The sequence below is a fragment of the Nelumbo lutea genome, chromosome 3, assembly GCF_056320005.1.
Source record: "Nelumbo lutea isolate HS-2025 chromosome 3, American lotus-T2T, whole genome shotgun sequence".
Lineage (NCBI taxonomy): Eukaryota > Viridiplantae > Streptophyta > Magnoliopsida > Proteales > Nelumbonaceae > Nelumbo > Nelumbo lutea.
The window spans coordinates 60,806,631-60,824,251 of NC_142686.1; the positions used below are offsets into that span (position 1 = coordinate 60,806,631).

A 17,621-nucleotide genomic window follows, 5' to 3' on the forward strand; every position below is an offset into this window, starting at 1 on the left:
ACCCCTAGACTTGATTATGATACTGCACTAGGTGTTAGATTGGGCTGTCTTTGATATACCAATCAGTGAGATCCTTAGCGGGGGTCAAAACCTCGGTATGTTGGGACAGTCTGAGAATTCATCTGAGTGGGTGATCATAGTAACAGGATCGGCCCTTTTGTAGGACAAAGGTAATGATCGGGGATGCACTCTCACTGATGGAAACCAAAACTGTCAGCAGTCGATTTCAATCGTTGAGATTTGTTTTGCAAAATATATTTTATATGAGATATAAAAGTATATATATTATGGTTTCTAAAATGTTTGCAAAAGGTTTTAATTCCTGAGATCCATATAAGCAGAGAGTGCAACACTATTCCTTGCAGCCAAGGGAGAGGTCCTCTCTTGTCAGGCAGTGTATGATCATTATGGGCTGATAGGTTAAGTGTAAGACCATTGAGGATAATACTTGATAGGCTAATCTTGCATCTGCCCACAGTCCCTGGGTGCTACAAGGTGGCTTGGCCCAGGGACCACTTAGGGTAAGTGTTGGGCCCATAGAGCCCATTTGATGGGTTTCAAGGGGTGCACTGTCCATAATAGTGTATTCGGACAGGCCTTGTGATAAAGGCTGGGCCAAACCCATGTGGCTGATGTGTAGATCAATACTTGGGTCCCATGCCATACAAGGAAGCCAACTGGACAGCAATTAGGAAGGTTAAGTGAGCACATAAGCTTAATGAGCCTAAAGCCCATTTCGAGCTGGGCTATTTAATTAGTTAATTATGGGGTGAATTCTGAGATGGATTAGCTGATAGGATAGGGTCTTGACCCTATCCACTCAGAGAGTCCAGATCTGAATATTCAGATCTAGAAACTTCCTAATGAGATTAGGAGAAAGCTGATCTAATATTCAAATAAGATAAGGGTTTATCCTTATCACCTAAAGATAAGGCTGATCCAAATATGATTTGGATAAGTAGCTCCTAATTGGATTAGGAGCTGATCTTTTAGGTTAACAAAAGAAGGAGGGGGCAGCAACCTTTAGATGAATGAGATATTCACATCTTCTTGAGTGTTGAAATCACAAAAGGAAGAATTAAGCATCCCTACAGAATTCTTTCTTGCCACCTCCCTGTTCTTGCCGCTCTTGTTTGCCAGTTCGATCTCCAGTTGTGGGAGAAGTCAAGATTCGATCTTGACATCAGTTCTTTCAGAAAGAATTGATAAAAAGTTGTGCTCACGTGCCATCCTACTATTTCTTGCGAATGATAGAATTCTTGGAGAAGAACACTATTGATTCTACTTCATCCTGCACTGCACCATCTTCAGTGAGAGCAGTCTTTGGATCCTTCCTTGGGCGTGAACACCTTCGTTGGGGGATACTATTTCTCCGTATCAGGTATAATCCTCTCCTACTCCTTTTGGTTCAGATCTGGTTCAGTTTATGGTTCAAGAATGATCCTTGAAAATATGATTTTCTAGATAGGGAATGTGATTCCCAGTTGAATGGAGAGAAAAATTTTTTGAAATTCACCCCCTTATTCCGCAATCTTTGGGCGTCCATACGATGGATCTCTCATCCCTTCATGAGGTGTCTCTACTTCGCGGTATCTAGAGGCAGATCGGGGTGTTCCTGTTTGGAAGTGGCCTAAAATCCACTGGGAGGAGCTCGGGCATTAGGAAAGGTCAGGGGGCCCCGAGCTCGGAGGTAGCTCAGGGTGCCTCAGCCTTGGGAAGGAGGTGCAAGCCAGGCAGCTCTCGGCGAGTAGCCTAACCCGCCGAGTTGCCAAACTAAACTCAGTGAGCCCTTCCCACCGAGTGGCGGTTGCGCTTGTTGTGCTGTCACACTGAGTCATCGCTTAAGCAAGGTCATACCTACGTGTACCCGTGCTATGAGATCAGGCCAAATCACCCTCCATCAATTGCCCCCGACTCCCTGTGCTGGCAATGTTGACCCAGTGCGGGGAGTTCAAGACGCGCTAGGTGGATTTGGCTTCGGTATTCATGCCACTCCATCACGTGATTCACCTAGCTGGACCGGTCCAGTTCCCTGCTCAATCAAAAGAAACTAGGGTTGCGTTCGGTTTACGCACGAACGTCATGCGATTTGGACTTCGCGGATGCCAAAAAATGCGCTAAACCAATTTCACCTCGAGGAACCCGCAGTCGGTTTCTTTGAGATCCGTTGGATCATCTCAATCTCGACCGTTAACGCCCAGATGCAGTGGCTATAAATAGTGGGGGACCCTTGGTCATTTCTTCACCACAAAGTCTTCAGCATCAGTATTGAGCTCGCGTCTGAGGTTCCTAGCTCGAGTCTTCTAGCTCAGTTAGTTCCTCAGTTCGGTTTGCGTTTTCTAAGGTGAGTCCTCGAGCTTCCTTTTCTTTTCTAAACTTCCTTTCCTTTCATGCTTTCATGTCGTCTAGCGTAGATAGCCTTATCGACGAGCCCGAGGTGGGTACCTCAGCTCAGGGTGGCTCTCCTGCCACCCAGCCGTCCGATGTACGGGTGGCTTCAGGTCATCTGGCATCTACCTCCCACCGAGGTCGGGTGCCAGATTAGTTCAGCCCTTCCACCATGACTCTAGAGAGACTTCAGGATCTCATACAGAGGTTCCACCTTCCTAGGGAGTACTCTTACAACCTTCATACCGGCAGTTTTCCATGAGAGCACGGTCCCGATGAGATCGTGGTCTTCAGGGAGCAACTGGTTGTCGGACTCCGTCTCCCTCTTCACCCCTTGATTGTTGAGGTGTTGGTGCACTTTATCATTACATTGGACCAGCTTCACCCGAACTCCATACGGAATGTGGTTGGGACCATTTCCCTCTGCTTTGACCGCGCCTTCTCTATTGACCTAGATATCCTCTATTCTATCTTGGCAATAAAGAAGAGCACTTCGGGTGCTCTCCCCGGGCATAGACGGGCTTATTATCTGTCTCCCCGCCCGGGCTTTAAATTAGCGCACAAGCTCCCGAGTAAAGTCACAGCCTGGAAGCGGAACTACTTCGTAGTTCAGAGCAGCACGGGGTGGCCTTTCCCCACGGACTAGAGGGTGCCCGTTCAAGACCCCGGTGTTATCCTTGATGGAAAGACTAAGAAGTCACTTCATTCATGGGCTCAGCTCAAATTGAATAAAAAGGACTTCACAGCCGAGGAGAAGCTCATCTAGGCCGGCTTGAAGCCTGGGTAGGTTTGTATTTACTTCGGCTTTTATGTTCGCATACTTACTTCGGGGTTACTAACGCTGAGCTTCACTGCAAGTCCCATGGAGGCGGAAAAGGTAGAAAGGTCAAAGGCTCTTCCGCCTAATGAAGAGGAAGAAACGCATAGCCAAGAAGGCGCACGTCGAGTCCCTGTAGACCTCTATCGAGGCCCAGCCTCCATAGGCCCCGGCTTCGAAGCCCGAGCTCCCCGGTGCTCAACCTATCATCGACTTGGAGGGAGATATGGTGCCTCAAGGGCCCGAGCTGGCGGCAGAGCCCACTCCTAATCCTGCCAAGACTGTTGCCAGTGATGCCACTGAAGCGGTCGTCGAGGCTCGTCCTGTAGTGGCTACAACCAAAGCTCGTTCTGCTGAAGTCGCCGCTAAAGCTTCCTAGGAGTCCACCCATGCGGCAGAGATGTTGGTATCCAGCTCGGGGAGTTAGGAGGGTCAAAGCATTCTGAACCCCCAATGCAGCCTTCAGAAGAGTAAGGAGGCTACGTACCCGGAGGAGGTCTCAGAATGGGCTGATCTCACTCCTGGTCAGCTCGGTGCCGAGTTCCTTGCGAACGACCCTCTTCTCTTCTTTTTTTTTTTTGACTGGTTTCCTTTTTGTAGGTGAACTCAGTTGTGTGTGCCTTGACCCTTCAATCTGATTGGCATCTGAGACGGGCTTTGGAAGCTGAGAAGTCATCCCGCGCAGCCCATACTGAATTGAGGGCAGCTCGTTGTCAGATCCACTGTTTGTAGAGTGATGCCTCAGCTTAGAAGAGCTTCATCGAGGTACTGCTGGCAGAGAAGAGTGAGCTGGGCCCAGACAAGGACAGATTGAGGGCCGAGGTGAACGGGTTCAAGGTCGGCCAAGAGGCCTTGAGGCTCGAGATGGACAGCCTCAAGGCAGACCGAGACGCTCTGAAGCTTGAGGTGTAGGGCCTCAAGGAAGCGAAAGGAAAGCTAGAGCACAAGGTGGAGTACCTCAAAGGTGACCTCAAAGAGAAGACCGAGATCTTTGAAGATGCCCTCAAGGAGACCAAGGTCTAGGCTGTCATCGACTATGTTAAGTCTTCGAGGTTCGACGGCATGATGATCGAGGCCTGCCGCAAGGGTTTCAAGCTCAGTCAGTGGTTAATCAGGCACACCTACCTCGGCCTTGATACGAGCGCCATCACCACTTCGCGGATCACTGATGACATAGTGCGTCAGTCGGCGGATGATTCAGACTCTGAGGATGAAGGTGCCGATGACGATGCAGAGGCCACCGGTCCAGTTAATGCCCCTGAGGAGGTCCCTAGCAAAGGCGATGAGCCTCCGAAGTAGTTCAGTCCCTGTACTTGCAAGCTTGATCTTTTTTTTTTTGTAACAAACTTTTTGTAATGGAATATTTGTAATGAAAATACACTTTGCTAACTGCTGTGCAATTTACTTATTTGCTGAAATGATTATTTTACCCCGAACTGTTAAGCTATCGAGCTAAGTACCCAAAGCGGGGGTTTCTTGACTGTCCTGATCCCGAACTGTGTCCTAATACTTAGCAGGGCTAAACTTATGTACACCGAGGTGAGCAACATAGTAGGGTATATGCCCGACCTGTCTGCACCCGGGTTAAGTTGACATCGGTTGTCCCTAACAGATTCAACCTATTGTATGTCGGGGCGGGCTATGCATCACAAGGTTCATACCCGAGCTGCCTGCGCCTTAGGCATTACAAGTACATAGCCTATGCCGATGAGGCGGCTAGGTCTTATATGGTGTTGAGATCTTTCATTAGCTCAGAGTTTTGGCCCTTAGGATGGGGGAGCGGCTTATAGTATGCTCTCCACCCGTGTCAAAGAGGCGACAAGGTCTTATAGTGCCGAGGTCATGTCAGCTCGGCATTCTGGCCCTTAGGCTCTAGGAGTGACTCGTAGTCTACTCAGTTGTTATAGGTAATACTGTCTTAAGTTGACAATATTCCATGCCCGAGGTATCTGTCTCCCTTCGAGGGTTTCGAGCTCGTATTTTCCTTCCCCGAGCACTCGTTTCACTCGGTAAGGTCCTTCCCAGTTGGATCCGAGCTTGCCAGCGTCGGGCTCAGGTACCATAACTTTACGAAGGACCATGTCACCGAAGCGGAGATTCCGCTTCTTAACCTTGGCATTATAGTACCGAGCTACTCTTTGCTGGTAAGCTACAGTCCGGATGTACGCGAGGTCCCTTACTTCATCGAGTAGATTGAGGTTGGTACGTAGCTCATCCTCATTTGTCTTATCATTGTATGCTTCTAATCGCAATGTAGGTACTTCAATTTCTGTCGGGATAACTGCTTCGGTGCCATAGGTGAGGTTGAAGGGAGTCTCTCTTGTGACGGTTTTCTCCATGGTTCGGTAAGCCCATAGGACACTGGGTAGCTCGTCTGCCCACAATCCTTTAGCTCGATCCAAACGTGCCTTCAGTCCGCGGAGGATGGCTCTGTTTTTTACTTCTACTTGACCGTTTGCTTGAGGGTGTGCAACTAAAGTGAAATTCTGTCGGATCCCCATGTCTTGGCACCAGTTCTAGAATTTGATGTCCTCGAACTGCTTGTCATTGTCAGAAATTAGTGCCCGAGGTAGGCCGAAGCGGCACACAATGTTCTTTCAAAAGAAGTTTTGGACGTTCCGGGCTGTGACCGTTACAAGAGGTTCAGTTTCTACCCACTTGGTGAAATAATCCACTGCTACTACTAAGAACTTCCCCTGGCCTACCGCTGGCGGGAACGGTCCAAGTATATCGATGCCCCATTGTGCGAAAGGCCACAGGCTGGTGAGATACTTGAGGTCGGCAGCAGGCTGATGGTGAATATTGGCATGCTTCTGTCATTTGTCACATTTTCTGACGAGCTCGATGGCATCTACCTTCATTGTTGGCCAATAATACCCCTGTCGTAGTGCTTTTTGGGAGAGCACCCTGCCCAACAAGTGTCCGTCGCACAGACCCTCATGAGTGTCGCGGAGTACAAACTCGGCTTCGGTAGGTCACAAGCAACGCAGGTAGGGGAGCGTGTAGGATCTCCGGTACAACCATCCATCTATTATGACGTATTTGGCTACCTGGCACTCTACCCTTCTGGCCGCATTGCAATCTGCAGAGAGGGTTCCTTGTAGCAAGAAGCTCGCGAATAGGTCAGTCCAGCTCGGGTCTGTTTGAACGACGGGAGCGACCTCCTCTGCCCCCCGAGAATGCTAGGCTGAGGCAGGTCCTCTATGTACACGGTTCTCATGGTGATATCGTTGGTGCTGGCTAACCGGGACAGGGCATCGGCCTCAGCGTTCTCTGACCTCAGGATTTTCTTGATGAAGTGTGACTAGAAGTTGAGCAGAGCCACTCTTACTTTGGCTAAGTAAGCAGCCATGGTTGGTTTGCGAGCTTTGTAATCTCCTGTGACTTGGTTGACTACGAGCTGGGAATCGCTGCAGATGACGATGTGCTTGGCTTTTACATCTCTGGCTAAAGCTAGTCCAGCTATCAACGCTTCGTATTCCACTTCATTGTTGGATGCTGCAAACTCGAAGGGTAGTGCATACTCCAATTTCATGCCACTTGGGCCGTTCATAACTATTCCGGCTCCGTTGCCCTGTTGGTTTGAGGAGCCATCTACGTAAAGGATCCAGGGCTCCTCATCCCAGTTCACGCTTGGCCTAACTAGGAGAGATTCCACACTTGTTACTACCTCACGGGGCCCAAATTCAACTGGCTTGGGAACTCCGGGCTCGCCCGGACTGGGGGCCTCGTGCTCAACCGGCTTGGGGACTTCAGAGCTAAAAGTGCACTCGGCAATGAAATATGCTAAGGCTTGGGCCTTAATAGCAGTTCGCGGCTTGTATCAGAGGTCATACTCGCTGAGCTCAATGGCCCACTTCGTCAATCGACCAGAGACCTCGGGCTTAAACAAGACTTGCCTCAGAGGTTTCTTAGTGAGGACGATAACAGTATGAGCCTGGAAGTATGGATGGAGCTTCCGAACTGCGATGACCAGTGCGTAGGCTAGCTTCTCTATCTCTGGATATCTCGTCTCTGCTCCCTACAATACTTTAATAACATAATAGATGGGTCGTTGAACCTGATCTACTTCCTTTATCAGTACCGAGCGGACCACTTCATCACTTGCCGAGAGGTACAGCTCTAAAACATCGCCCTCTTCGGGTCGTATTAATATTGGCACACTAGCGAGGTATTTCTTGAGCTTGTCAAACGCGAGCTCGTAGTTTTGGGTCCATTCGAACCCTTTGCTTTTAATTAATTTCCTTAAACAAAGGCAAACAGCGGTCCACTGACTTGGACATAAAGAGGCTCAGGGCGGCTACGCGGCCATTCAACCTCTGAACCTCCTTCAACTTCCGGAGTGATCTCATATCTAAGATGGCCTTAATCTTATCCGGGTTGGCTTCAATGTCGCGTCGGTTAACGATGTATCCTAGGAATTTGCCCGAGGTGACACCGAAGACACACTTGTTTGGATTCAACTTCATGTTAAATTGTCACAGAATTTGAAAGACAGAATGCAAGTCTTGTATTAATTCGTGTGAGAATTGAGTTTTGATGACCATGTCGTCTACATAACATTCTATTTTTCTACCAATTAATGGCTCAAATAATTTATTTACAAGCCTTTGAAATGTCACCTAGCATTTTTCAATCCAAAGGGCATAACCTTGTAACAATATAGACCGAACTCTGTGATGAAGGCAATTTTTTCTTCGTCCGCCGGGTCCATCCTAATTTGGTTATAGCCCGAATAGGCGTCTAAGAAACTCAGCAACTCGTGCCCTGAGGTCGCGTCCACCAGGCGGTCGATTATGGGGAGTGGGAAGCAGTATTTTGGGCAAGCTCGGTTTAGGTTGGTGTAGTCGACGCACATGTGCCACTTGTCGTTAGCCTTCTTTACCAAAATGAGGTTGGCTACCCAGCTCAGGTAACGGACTTCTCTTATGAAGTCGGCTGCGAGGAGCTTCGCGACCTCCTCGTCGACTGCTTTCCATCGCTCCAAGGCTAGGTTGCGTTTCTTCTATCTAACGGGCCTAACTACAGGATCAGTATTGAGCTTGTCAGTTATAAGACTAGGGTCTATACCGGGCATCTCTGTTGCGGACCATGCAAAAACATCTAAGTTTTGAAGTAGGAAACTTACTAGTTTGGATTGCAGGGATTCTCGGACTGAAGCACAGATCTGAAGTGTCCGAGCTGGGTCTTCTGCTGAACTTGGAATGGCAATCGTTTCTTCTGTGAGTGCAGCTTGTTCTTCGCCTTGCTCCGTAGGTCGCTCCGGTTCGAGGTTGTCATCCACCTTGGTCTTTCCCTTGAGGGTGGCGACACAGCACTTGCGAGACTCAAGATGGTCGCCCCGCGCTACCCCCACTCCGAAGTCTGTAGGGAACTTCATTGCCAAATGATAAATGGAGACCACTGCCCGTAGGACATGGGTGATAGGCCGGCCTATTATGACATTGTACGAGGAGGGGATCTCGACCACCAAGAAGTCATGGTTGAGTCTGACTACGCTGGGCCATGTGCCGACTTCCACGGGTAGTGTTATTTTCCCAGGGGGACTGACTTCTTCTCCGCTGAAGCCCACCAAGGGAGTATTAGCGGGCCTCAAGTCACTTCCCTACAACTGAATCTGGTTGAACGTGGCTTTGAAGAGGATATCTACCGAGCTACCTGAATGAACGAGGATGCGCCTAACCTCAAAATCATTAATCCTTGCATTTATGACGAGCGCATCATCATGGGGGTAGTGGACCCCGCATGCATCGTCCTCCGTGAAGAAGATCGGTTCCTCTGTCTTTGGTCACTTAGGAGGATTCTGCTCTTCTCTGGCAGCCTCGCGAACTGATGTCCGAGCTGCCGCCGAGGTACAACCCGCAACGATCGAGCCTCCGACTATCATGTGGATGGTGCCCCGAACTGACCTCTCTTCCGGGGGTTGCCTCTGCGACTGCTCTGTCAGCCTGTTGCTGGACTCAGGAACACCCTTACCGTGCTCCCCTTGCCAACCTGCTTGATTATTATTATTATTATTATTTTGTACAAAATTCCTTAGATATCCGCGATGAATGAGTTCCTCTATCTCATCGCGGAGATTCTTACAGTTCTCGGTACTATGACCGTGGTCTGTGAAAACTACAATACAAATTTTTATTTCTTTCATTAGGATTCCCCCTCAGGCGGGGTGGCCACTTCACGTATGGGGCATCCTTGATTACCATTAGGATTTTGGCCCACTTAGCGTTCAGTGGGGTACAGTCAGTTCGGTTCGCTACAGGGGGTCGGAATGGCTGACCCGACTTTGTCCCTCGAGCTACGTCCTTCTTCTTTCGGTTGACTTCTTGGCTGGAAAGTTCTCCTTCTCTCTTTCTCTTCTCGGGTGCGCTCTCACCCTTCTGATTGATCTCTTCTTCCGTGGATATCAACCTATCTTCGAGCTTAAGGAATTCAGTTATGGTCGTCGGATGGTTGACAACCATGTGTCACTTGAATTCCTTGTGTGTCACGCCCTTCTTGGCTGCTGCAAGGCGCACTGCGGGGTCCAGGCATGGTATCTGCATGCATGCATCATTAAACCACTTGATATAGCCCCGGATGGTCTCTCCCTCTCTCTGGACTATGCTGAGAAGGCTTTCCTCAGTTCGCGGGCACCACTTGCTGGTGACGAAGTGGGACGTGAAGGCATGCACGAATTGTGCCCAACTTCTTATAGATCTGGGTGCAAGGTTCCGATACAACGTGCGGGCCGCTCCTCTGAAAGTGGTGGAGAAGGCCATACACATGCAAGACTCACTGGCCCTGGCCAGGTGCATCTATGACTAGAAAGCGTCTACATGATCATTCGGGTCGAACGACCCGTCATACTTATCGAGAGGGGGATCTTGAAGTCCTTGGGCATTGGGACAACCAGGAGCTCAAGAGATAGGGGGATGGAACAGAAAGGAGGGGAGCTTTAACTTCACCTGAGCTTACCTCTTCCCTGCCTCTGAGCTCGGGCAGGTTGTGGGTGGTAGTTCGACGAGCTCGGCGGCGGCGTCTTTGCTTCTTGGCGGGCTCCGCATTGGTGTTGCTCACCTTCGTACTATCGGGAATAGTTTGCGCAGGAAGCAGCTCGGGCTACTTGTGATGGCTGTGGATAGAGGGCTCTACTTAGAGTCTGCAGCCAGGATCTCGAACCAATTCTCTAGAAGTGGGCTTCGAACTTTGATTGCTGGGGTGATGTAGACCTGGCGAGTTGGGATCCTCCCGACCTGACCGCCCACAGCGAGACCGGAGTGGCTGGTCTTTCCTTTCTGCAGCGGGAGGAGGCTTGGCTCTTAGGAGGGTTCTGGGAAGCCTCTCCTTGGCGAAAAGGGCGTTCATCCTGGCGGTGAGACCTAGCTTGCCGTGAGGCTAGGTGCCGAGGAGGGAGCTGAGGCTGAGGCTGAGGCAGCTGAGGGAACTGCTGCTGATAGTGATATTAAGAGACTTGGTGCAGCACCTGCTGCTGGTAGAACTGGAACTACTGAAACTGGTGCATCTGGGCTTGCATGGCCCGCATGGACTGCACCAGGTTGTCGAGTTGGCTCTATCTTGTCGTCGGAGGGACAAAAGTTGATTCAGCAAAGGTTGTCTCAATAGAGGGGGGAAAGGGAACACTCACAGGCGCCATTGCTCGTGGCACGTTCAGGCTAGGGACTCCGTCCACTGAAAGGGGAATGGTGAACTGCCCAATGCAGACCATAGGGACCTGGAGTTGTTCCCTGGCGATGTCCATCTCCATGCTACGTCCGGCATTGCTTGAAGAAGCCATGAATATTGAGTTTTCATAAAAGAAGGAACTGTGAAAGCTTAGAGGAAGGCTTTTAGAAGTGTTCCCACAAATGGCGCCAAATTATGGTGCGCAATCCGATCACTCCAAGCTGGCACTTGCGTGGCTCCTAAAAGGTACCTAAGATGGAGATGATGAGGGATTCCCGGGGGCTTGCCCAGCGGGAACACTCCAACGCTTAAGTTAGAGTTCTGTGAAAGATGCAAAGAGAGGAAGAAAGTTAAGAGTGCAGATAGCGCGAGTATCAAAAAGTTACCTCTATCCTTTGGGATTGGGCTACTTATAATAGAACTCTGTCGAATCAGGCCCACATGCCTCTGACAGGGCAGGTATAACCGTCACTATCGTCCTGCCGCAGCCATTACAGCCAGGGCTGAGGTGGCACGCGCAGGGCCGTCGTTGCAGGGTTCGTACTTGTCAGGTGTAAGACATCTTTTAAAGGTGGCGGGCACAACTCTGTCTGACGAGGGACGTGGTTGCAGTCTCCAGGTTTGTTAGGTACGATGGTCGAGCAGGAGGCCTTCCTGTGATGTGCCGAGCTACTCTTCTTCGAGCTACCCTGCAAGTGGTGAGTTGCCTGTGGCAAGCCACACCGAGCTGTCTAGCCCAAGGTGTCTCTACCTCAGGGTATCTAGAGGCAGATCGGGGTGTTCCTGTTCGGGAGTGGTCTAAAATCCATTGGGAGGAGCTCGGGCATTAGGAAAGGATAGGGGGGCCTGAGCTCGGAGGTAGCTCAGGGCGCCTCAGCCTTGGGAAGGAGGTGCAAGCCAGGCGCTTCTCGGCGAGTAGCCTAACCCGCCGAGTTGTCAGACTAAACTCGGTGAGCCCTTCCCACCGAGTGGTGGTTGCGCTTGCTGTACTGTCACGCTGAGTCATCGCTTGAGCAAGGTCATACCCACGTGTACGCGTGCTATGAGGTCGGGCCAAATCACCCTCCATCATATAGTATTCCTAGAAACTTTTTATATTGTGGGTTTACAGTATACGTAACCATTTTTCTAGCTTTGGATCTTCAGCTAATATAAATGGTTGTTCTACATGTACAATATACTTAGCAAGTACTTTTCTCATTTTTTCTTGTGAATATTTAAAAGTACCAAAACTACTCCCCCTCCCCATCTGTGTTTGGGTTGTTTCTCTCCCTTTATCTTCTTCTTTCTCATGTATGTGTAGATGTCTGCTCAAATGACCCGTACCACCCTTGCTACAATAACTAAAGTTCTTCCTACAGTTTTGACAAACGACCCTTTTCCCCTTCCTCTCAATATCCTCTACTTAAAACTTTTCCAAACCGGGCTACTCAACTTAGAGGCCCTCCTTTTTCCCCTAGTATCAGTACTGGGGTTGAAAGTTCCACTTCCATCGACATCAATCGGATCAGTGCTAACACTATCATGATGCGATTGAATATCACCAATGGTGAACATGTTGGGGAGTCGGTTTTCAGAAGAGCCAGCCATTTTTTTTAATTCTAAATAGATAAAAATTAATCTAATTTGACTTACCCGGATTATCGGTTCAAAATCTCAACTTGATTCCAACGGTTGAAGCCTTTTAATGTCCAAGCCTCCCAAATTGAGATACTTGAGCTAGTTGAGCAAGCCTTCTTCTTGTTGAAAGTCGAAACTTCAATAAAGTTGAGACTTGAGAATTGGATAATGTAGAATCAGACAATCAACTAATCAGAGTTACTTACATTGCAGAGAATTGAGAATGTATGAGTATGGGAGAGAGAAGGAGAGAGAGAGAGAGAGAGAGAGAGATTGAGAGAGAAGAGATTAAGAAAATTGTTCAGTTGGTGTGATGAGAATGGTGGAGGATAGGGCTATTTATAGGAATTGAACATAATTCAATTACCCAAAATACCCAAAAAACTATTTGTTATTTAGTTGTTGGGAGGGGTATTTTGGTCATTGTAAAGTTATTACTTTACCCAAACCCCCCCCAAAGCTGAAACTAGCTGTTGCCCCTTTGGGGGGGGGGGAGGGGGGGCAACAGCTATATTCCGGGCAGGCCGAGTGCGGCCCACAACGGGCCCCGCGGGTAATTCAGCATGCCATGCCATGCCGGCCCATGGGCCTCAAACCCCCAACCCAGCACGGAATAGACCTTTGTGCCGGGCCTGGCACAGCCCGTGAGCCTTCATGCCGTGCCAGGCCATGGGCAGCCCGGCCCAATTTACACCTCTACAAAAATGTATTGGATCCGAATCTGCATTGAAACCTATGCTGCCATTCGGATGCACATGAGTTTGGGATCCGACCCATGCACTAATCAACATTCATTTAAATAGAAAATAAAAGAAAGAAACTCTGGTGTAAGGCAAAAATCTGCCAGGGACCCTTTAATGTTCAAACACCCTAAACGTACAATCTCTCTTGATCAATTCACCATATTAGTGGGACCCATGCAACGTAACATGGAGACATGTCTGTGGCCTTTCACAAGGAGAGGAACAGTGACAGAAAGTAGGATGCTTTGTGCTTATTTGTTTATTTTACTTTTATTTTAATCTTTTCTCTTGTTTTTTGTTCATTTTTTTTTAGCCATGAATGAGGGACTATTAATTGTTTCATTTGTTGCAGGATTCACGAGCATGCCAGTGAATATAGGGATCGATGGTAAATTTTTTATTTGAAAAATGGATTGGATTTTAGTTGAATAGGTACTGGTAGGGTATAGATTTTGGTTAAACCCCTGCCCTGTCATATACGTATATTGAATTTATTAAAATACCCCTATTCTTTAAAAAAATTGAAAATTATTTAGTTATTGGAAATATTGATGCTTGTTTAATGCTTAAGTAAAATAACAAAATTTTAATAACTTTGTTAATTTTACTAATTTTTACTAATATAAGTTATTTTTACCAACTCTACTAATTTTATTGTTGTGGATCTGTTCCATCATGGCTATCAACGGGTCGGGTTTGGGCCGGGTTCAGATAGAATTCTTCCTGATCTGATAAGAAATATAAAGGACCTGGAATCAACCTAGACATTATAGAATCTGTAATTTTATATCCAAAACCAAACCACTCTATTCTTGAGACAACCAGTCTGACCCCATAAATTCAAGGGAGAATGACTGTTCAGCCCAGGGTCAGAATTTATAGATTGAAAGAATAGTTGGAGTAGGTGCCAATTTGAAATTGATGCTAATTTACGAGCGGATATAGGTGCATAGAATGTTGGTTTTTGACCTTTTAAATATTTATAGATTTGTAGAGAAATTCAGAAATTTGCATTAAACCTGTCCGTCCTTTTCCATAAATTCAATAAGGTTGAAGAGGGTTTTGCATTTTCATATATAGGGAAGGTTTAGATTTTGAAACTCTAACACGCTGCCCTATTGTCATCCCTACCGATTAATGAAATAAATTCGAAATATTGCATGAAACACGTACTTGCAGCAATAAACCACTGTGTTTGGTTGAAAAAAATAAAGATGAGTGCTATCTTGCTGGTTTTGAAACCATGTAGTATGATTGTAATAGGCCTATGGTCTATGGAACACTGGTTCTGTTTTGACGTATCTAGATTGTCCTAAAACATCTTGGATTGTCCTAAAACTAGACAAAACACAAATATGAGCACCAACTGAAAACATCTTGGATTGTCCTAAAAATGAGTCTGAATTTCCTAGTCATGACAACTCTATTCATACCTACCTACCCGCATGGCATCGCAGCCACATGGGAACATCTTATCCTTTTACATGTAATTATATACGAGAAAATATTCCCAATGCACGGAGGTAGTGTTTCGTGGATAGGTGTGAATAGAGTTCTTGTGGGCAGGAGATCAGGTATGTTCATTTGGTTTCGATAGAATTTGAAACCTATTAACGTTTTAGGTTTATCATTTTCATGATTCAAAATTAAAATCCATGATTTTCAAAACCAAACCGAAAAAACCGGAAACCTATCAGGTGATCGGTTCCATTTTACCCCAAAACCATTATTTCTCCCAAAACCATTGATTTGGTCAGCAAACCGCTGACTCGGGCGATCAAACCATTCAAACTGTTAAACAGTTTGGGTGGTTTTTATTTCTTTTAATTTTTTATTTTATGTCAGAACGGGTTGTCCATTGAGTTCAAACGGTTGGACCATTCGACCCAGGAACCGACCGATTTATCCGGGTCAATTTTAAAAACCTTGTTAAAATCCAGCTTGGTTCGATTTCGAGTCGGTTTGGGCACTTTTTAGGCTTTTAAAACCCAAGCCCAATACATAAGCCCACATTCATTATTTCTGGAATTATGGACCTAAAACGAGCAATTTAAAATACATTCTAAGCCCAAAATTAAAGTGACATATTCTTTTTAGCCTAATATCCTAGGTACTTAATTGATGAACTCATTCAAAGACCAAAATACAGTACATTTGTTTACAATACAATTGATCAAGTACCAAAAAATTAAAAACAGAAAACCTAAACATTTGTTTACAATACATAAGAAAATGACGACAGAGAACATCCCAAACATTATGATATATTAATTAATATACTATACTTATTTTTATATGTTTATATATATATGAATATATATTTATATATTAATAGTTATTATTTAGTTTTCAGTTTTGTTTGAGTTAAAAGTTTTGTTTGATTGAATTAAAATAAAAAAATATATTACCCAAACCAAAACCAAATAAATCAAACCGAATTAGTTTAGGGGCCATTTGACAAGCCTTTTTTGGAAGATCTTCTGGAAGTTTTGATAGTCAAAAAATGATGTGAGCATTTGCATAGAGATTTTAACAGCTTGATGACCATTTGGTTAAGGCGCCGCATGAAGATGAGTTGAAAAAAATGCAAAAGCTCCATTTGGAGCTTCCCAAAACTAGCCCGAAATGGGCTTCCCACGTCTTTTCAGGGCTATGGTTTTCAGCAGCTAGATTTTTTCCTAACCAAACAGAAAAAAACCAAAACATGGGATGCCAGGCTTCTAAAAAGCTAACAGCCCGTACAAAAAGATACGCCAAACGGGTCCTTAATTATTTGGTTTGGTTCAATAACCAAATTTGAACAACCTTACTAAAGTACCAAATTTTAATTCAACAAACCATAATTCTCGAATGAATTAATAATGTATTGTTCACTGGATCAACAAATCCAAATTCTTTAATTAAAATTTTAGTAGAGAAAATAAGAGGAACCTTATAGTAAGTGTATATGCATGGGAGTGTAAATAGGTTGAGTGTAAATTCTGATTTACTTTTCTTCATATTTGACTTTTTATTCTTGTTTGTGAAAAGTAAAATGATGAGATGTTACCTTTTATACAAGAAAAGAGAGGCATGAAGAGGGTTAATTATTCATTGGGAGTACTGAGGTAGGAAGCAAAAGATGATATAGTATCCTCTTTATATGATAGAGTTGAGGTAGGAAGGTGGTGTAAATTTTACATCAGATTTTGAGATGCAAAATTTTTACTACACAACAAATATTTCAAAATGCATGGTTTTCAGAATCAGACCGGACCGGATGGTTAAATTGAAAAAACCGGGAATCAGTTAGGTTATTGGTTCCATTTTATACCAGAACCGTTATTTTGCCAAAAATCATTGATCTAGGTAATCAAATCGTTCAAATAGTTCGAACCATCCAATGGTTTTGGATTTTTTTATTTTTTAATTTTTTTTGTCAGAATATGCCATCCGTTCGAACCGTTCGACCCAGGAACCGGACCCCTAACCTATTCTTTGTTCAGTTCGATTTTAAAAACCTTGCCAAAATGTATGAAATTTGTATGAGGTACAACCACAAATCATATTTACAAAACAAACATATGCAAAATTAAATCAAATGCAAAATGTATATTGTTCAAATTTGCACCGCAACCAAAACACAGCCTAAACAGAATGAATCATTGCAATGTTCTTGTGATTTTCATCAAAAGAAGAGGGGTATTGTAGTAACTTAACATTTGGGTTCTATACCTCCCATAAATACGTCCTCGTTGTCTAGGTTATGGAGTGGGTTCCAATCATCAACAAATGTGGTCCGAATTTCAAGACTTCCTTTCCATCTTCTTTACTTGAAAGTTGGAAGTTGAAGCTGCTGCTGAATTTCTTCCTTCTTTTGCATATTATTGGTAGTGCTGCTACTGGTTCATGGATTTTGATCTCTTTTATTGAGTTCTCTAAGGGGTGGTTTGTTCTACTTCTTGAATCTCGATTGCATGGCAGTAGCAACAACAATAAATGGGATTCCTTCTAAATCATCACAAGCTGTTTTTCTTTTTCTTGGTCTTCTCTTCATGATTCTTCTCCTGCTGGTTCGTCCTGCAGACCAGTTGAGAATGTCCATGGCCACATCTTTTTCCACTGAAAAGCTATCTTTGGAGTTGTCCTGGAGTACTCCTCAGTCTACTGTCAAGGCACATCCTCAACAGACAGAGAAAACCCACACTTACTCATCATCTACTTCTACTGGTAGAAAATTTGAAGCAAGCGCCCATGAAGTCCCCAGTGGCCCGAATCCAATCTCCAACAGATAGATAGCAACAAGCAAGCACACCACCACCTCATCGTCGTTCTGGTGATGATAGAGCTCCGGTCACACTAATTACCATGCATCTTCATCATCCCTGCAGTCCTCGCTGTCCTTGTCT

The 17,621-nt window shown here is 45.9% G+C and overlaps 1 protein-coding gene across 1 annotated transcript; it reads left to right on the forward strand.

Annotated features, from left to right (window-relative positions):
* The first annotated feature begins 17,189 nt into the window (after window positions 1–17,189).
* LOC148865242 (CLAVATA3/ESR (CLE)-related protein 44-like) lies at window positions 17,190–17,507 on the forward strand. Its single transcript, XM_088976367.1, has one exon. The coding sequence runs from the start codon at window positions 17,190–17,192 to the stop codon at window positions 17,505–17,507; it is 318 nt and encodes a 105-aa protein (XP_088832493.1).
* Window positions 17,508–17,621: the final 114 nt, after the last annotated feature.

What these genes read in the sequence shown, in the direction of transcription:
- LOC148865242 (XM_088976367.1), top strand. Translation starts at nt 17,190, where the DNA reads ATGGCAGTAGCAACAACAATAAATGGGATTCCTTCTAAATCATCACAA.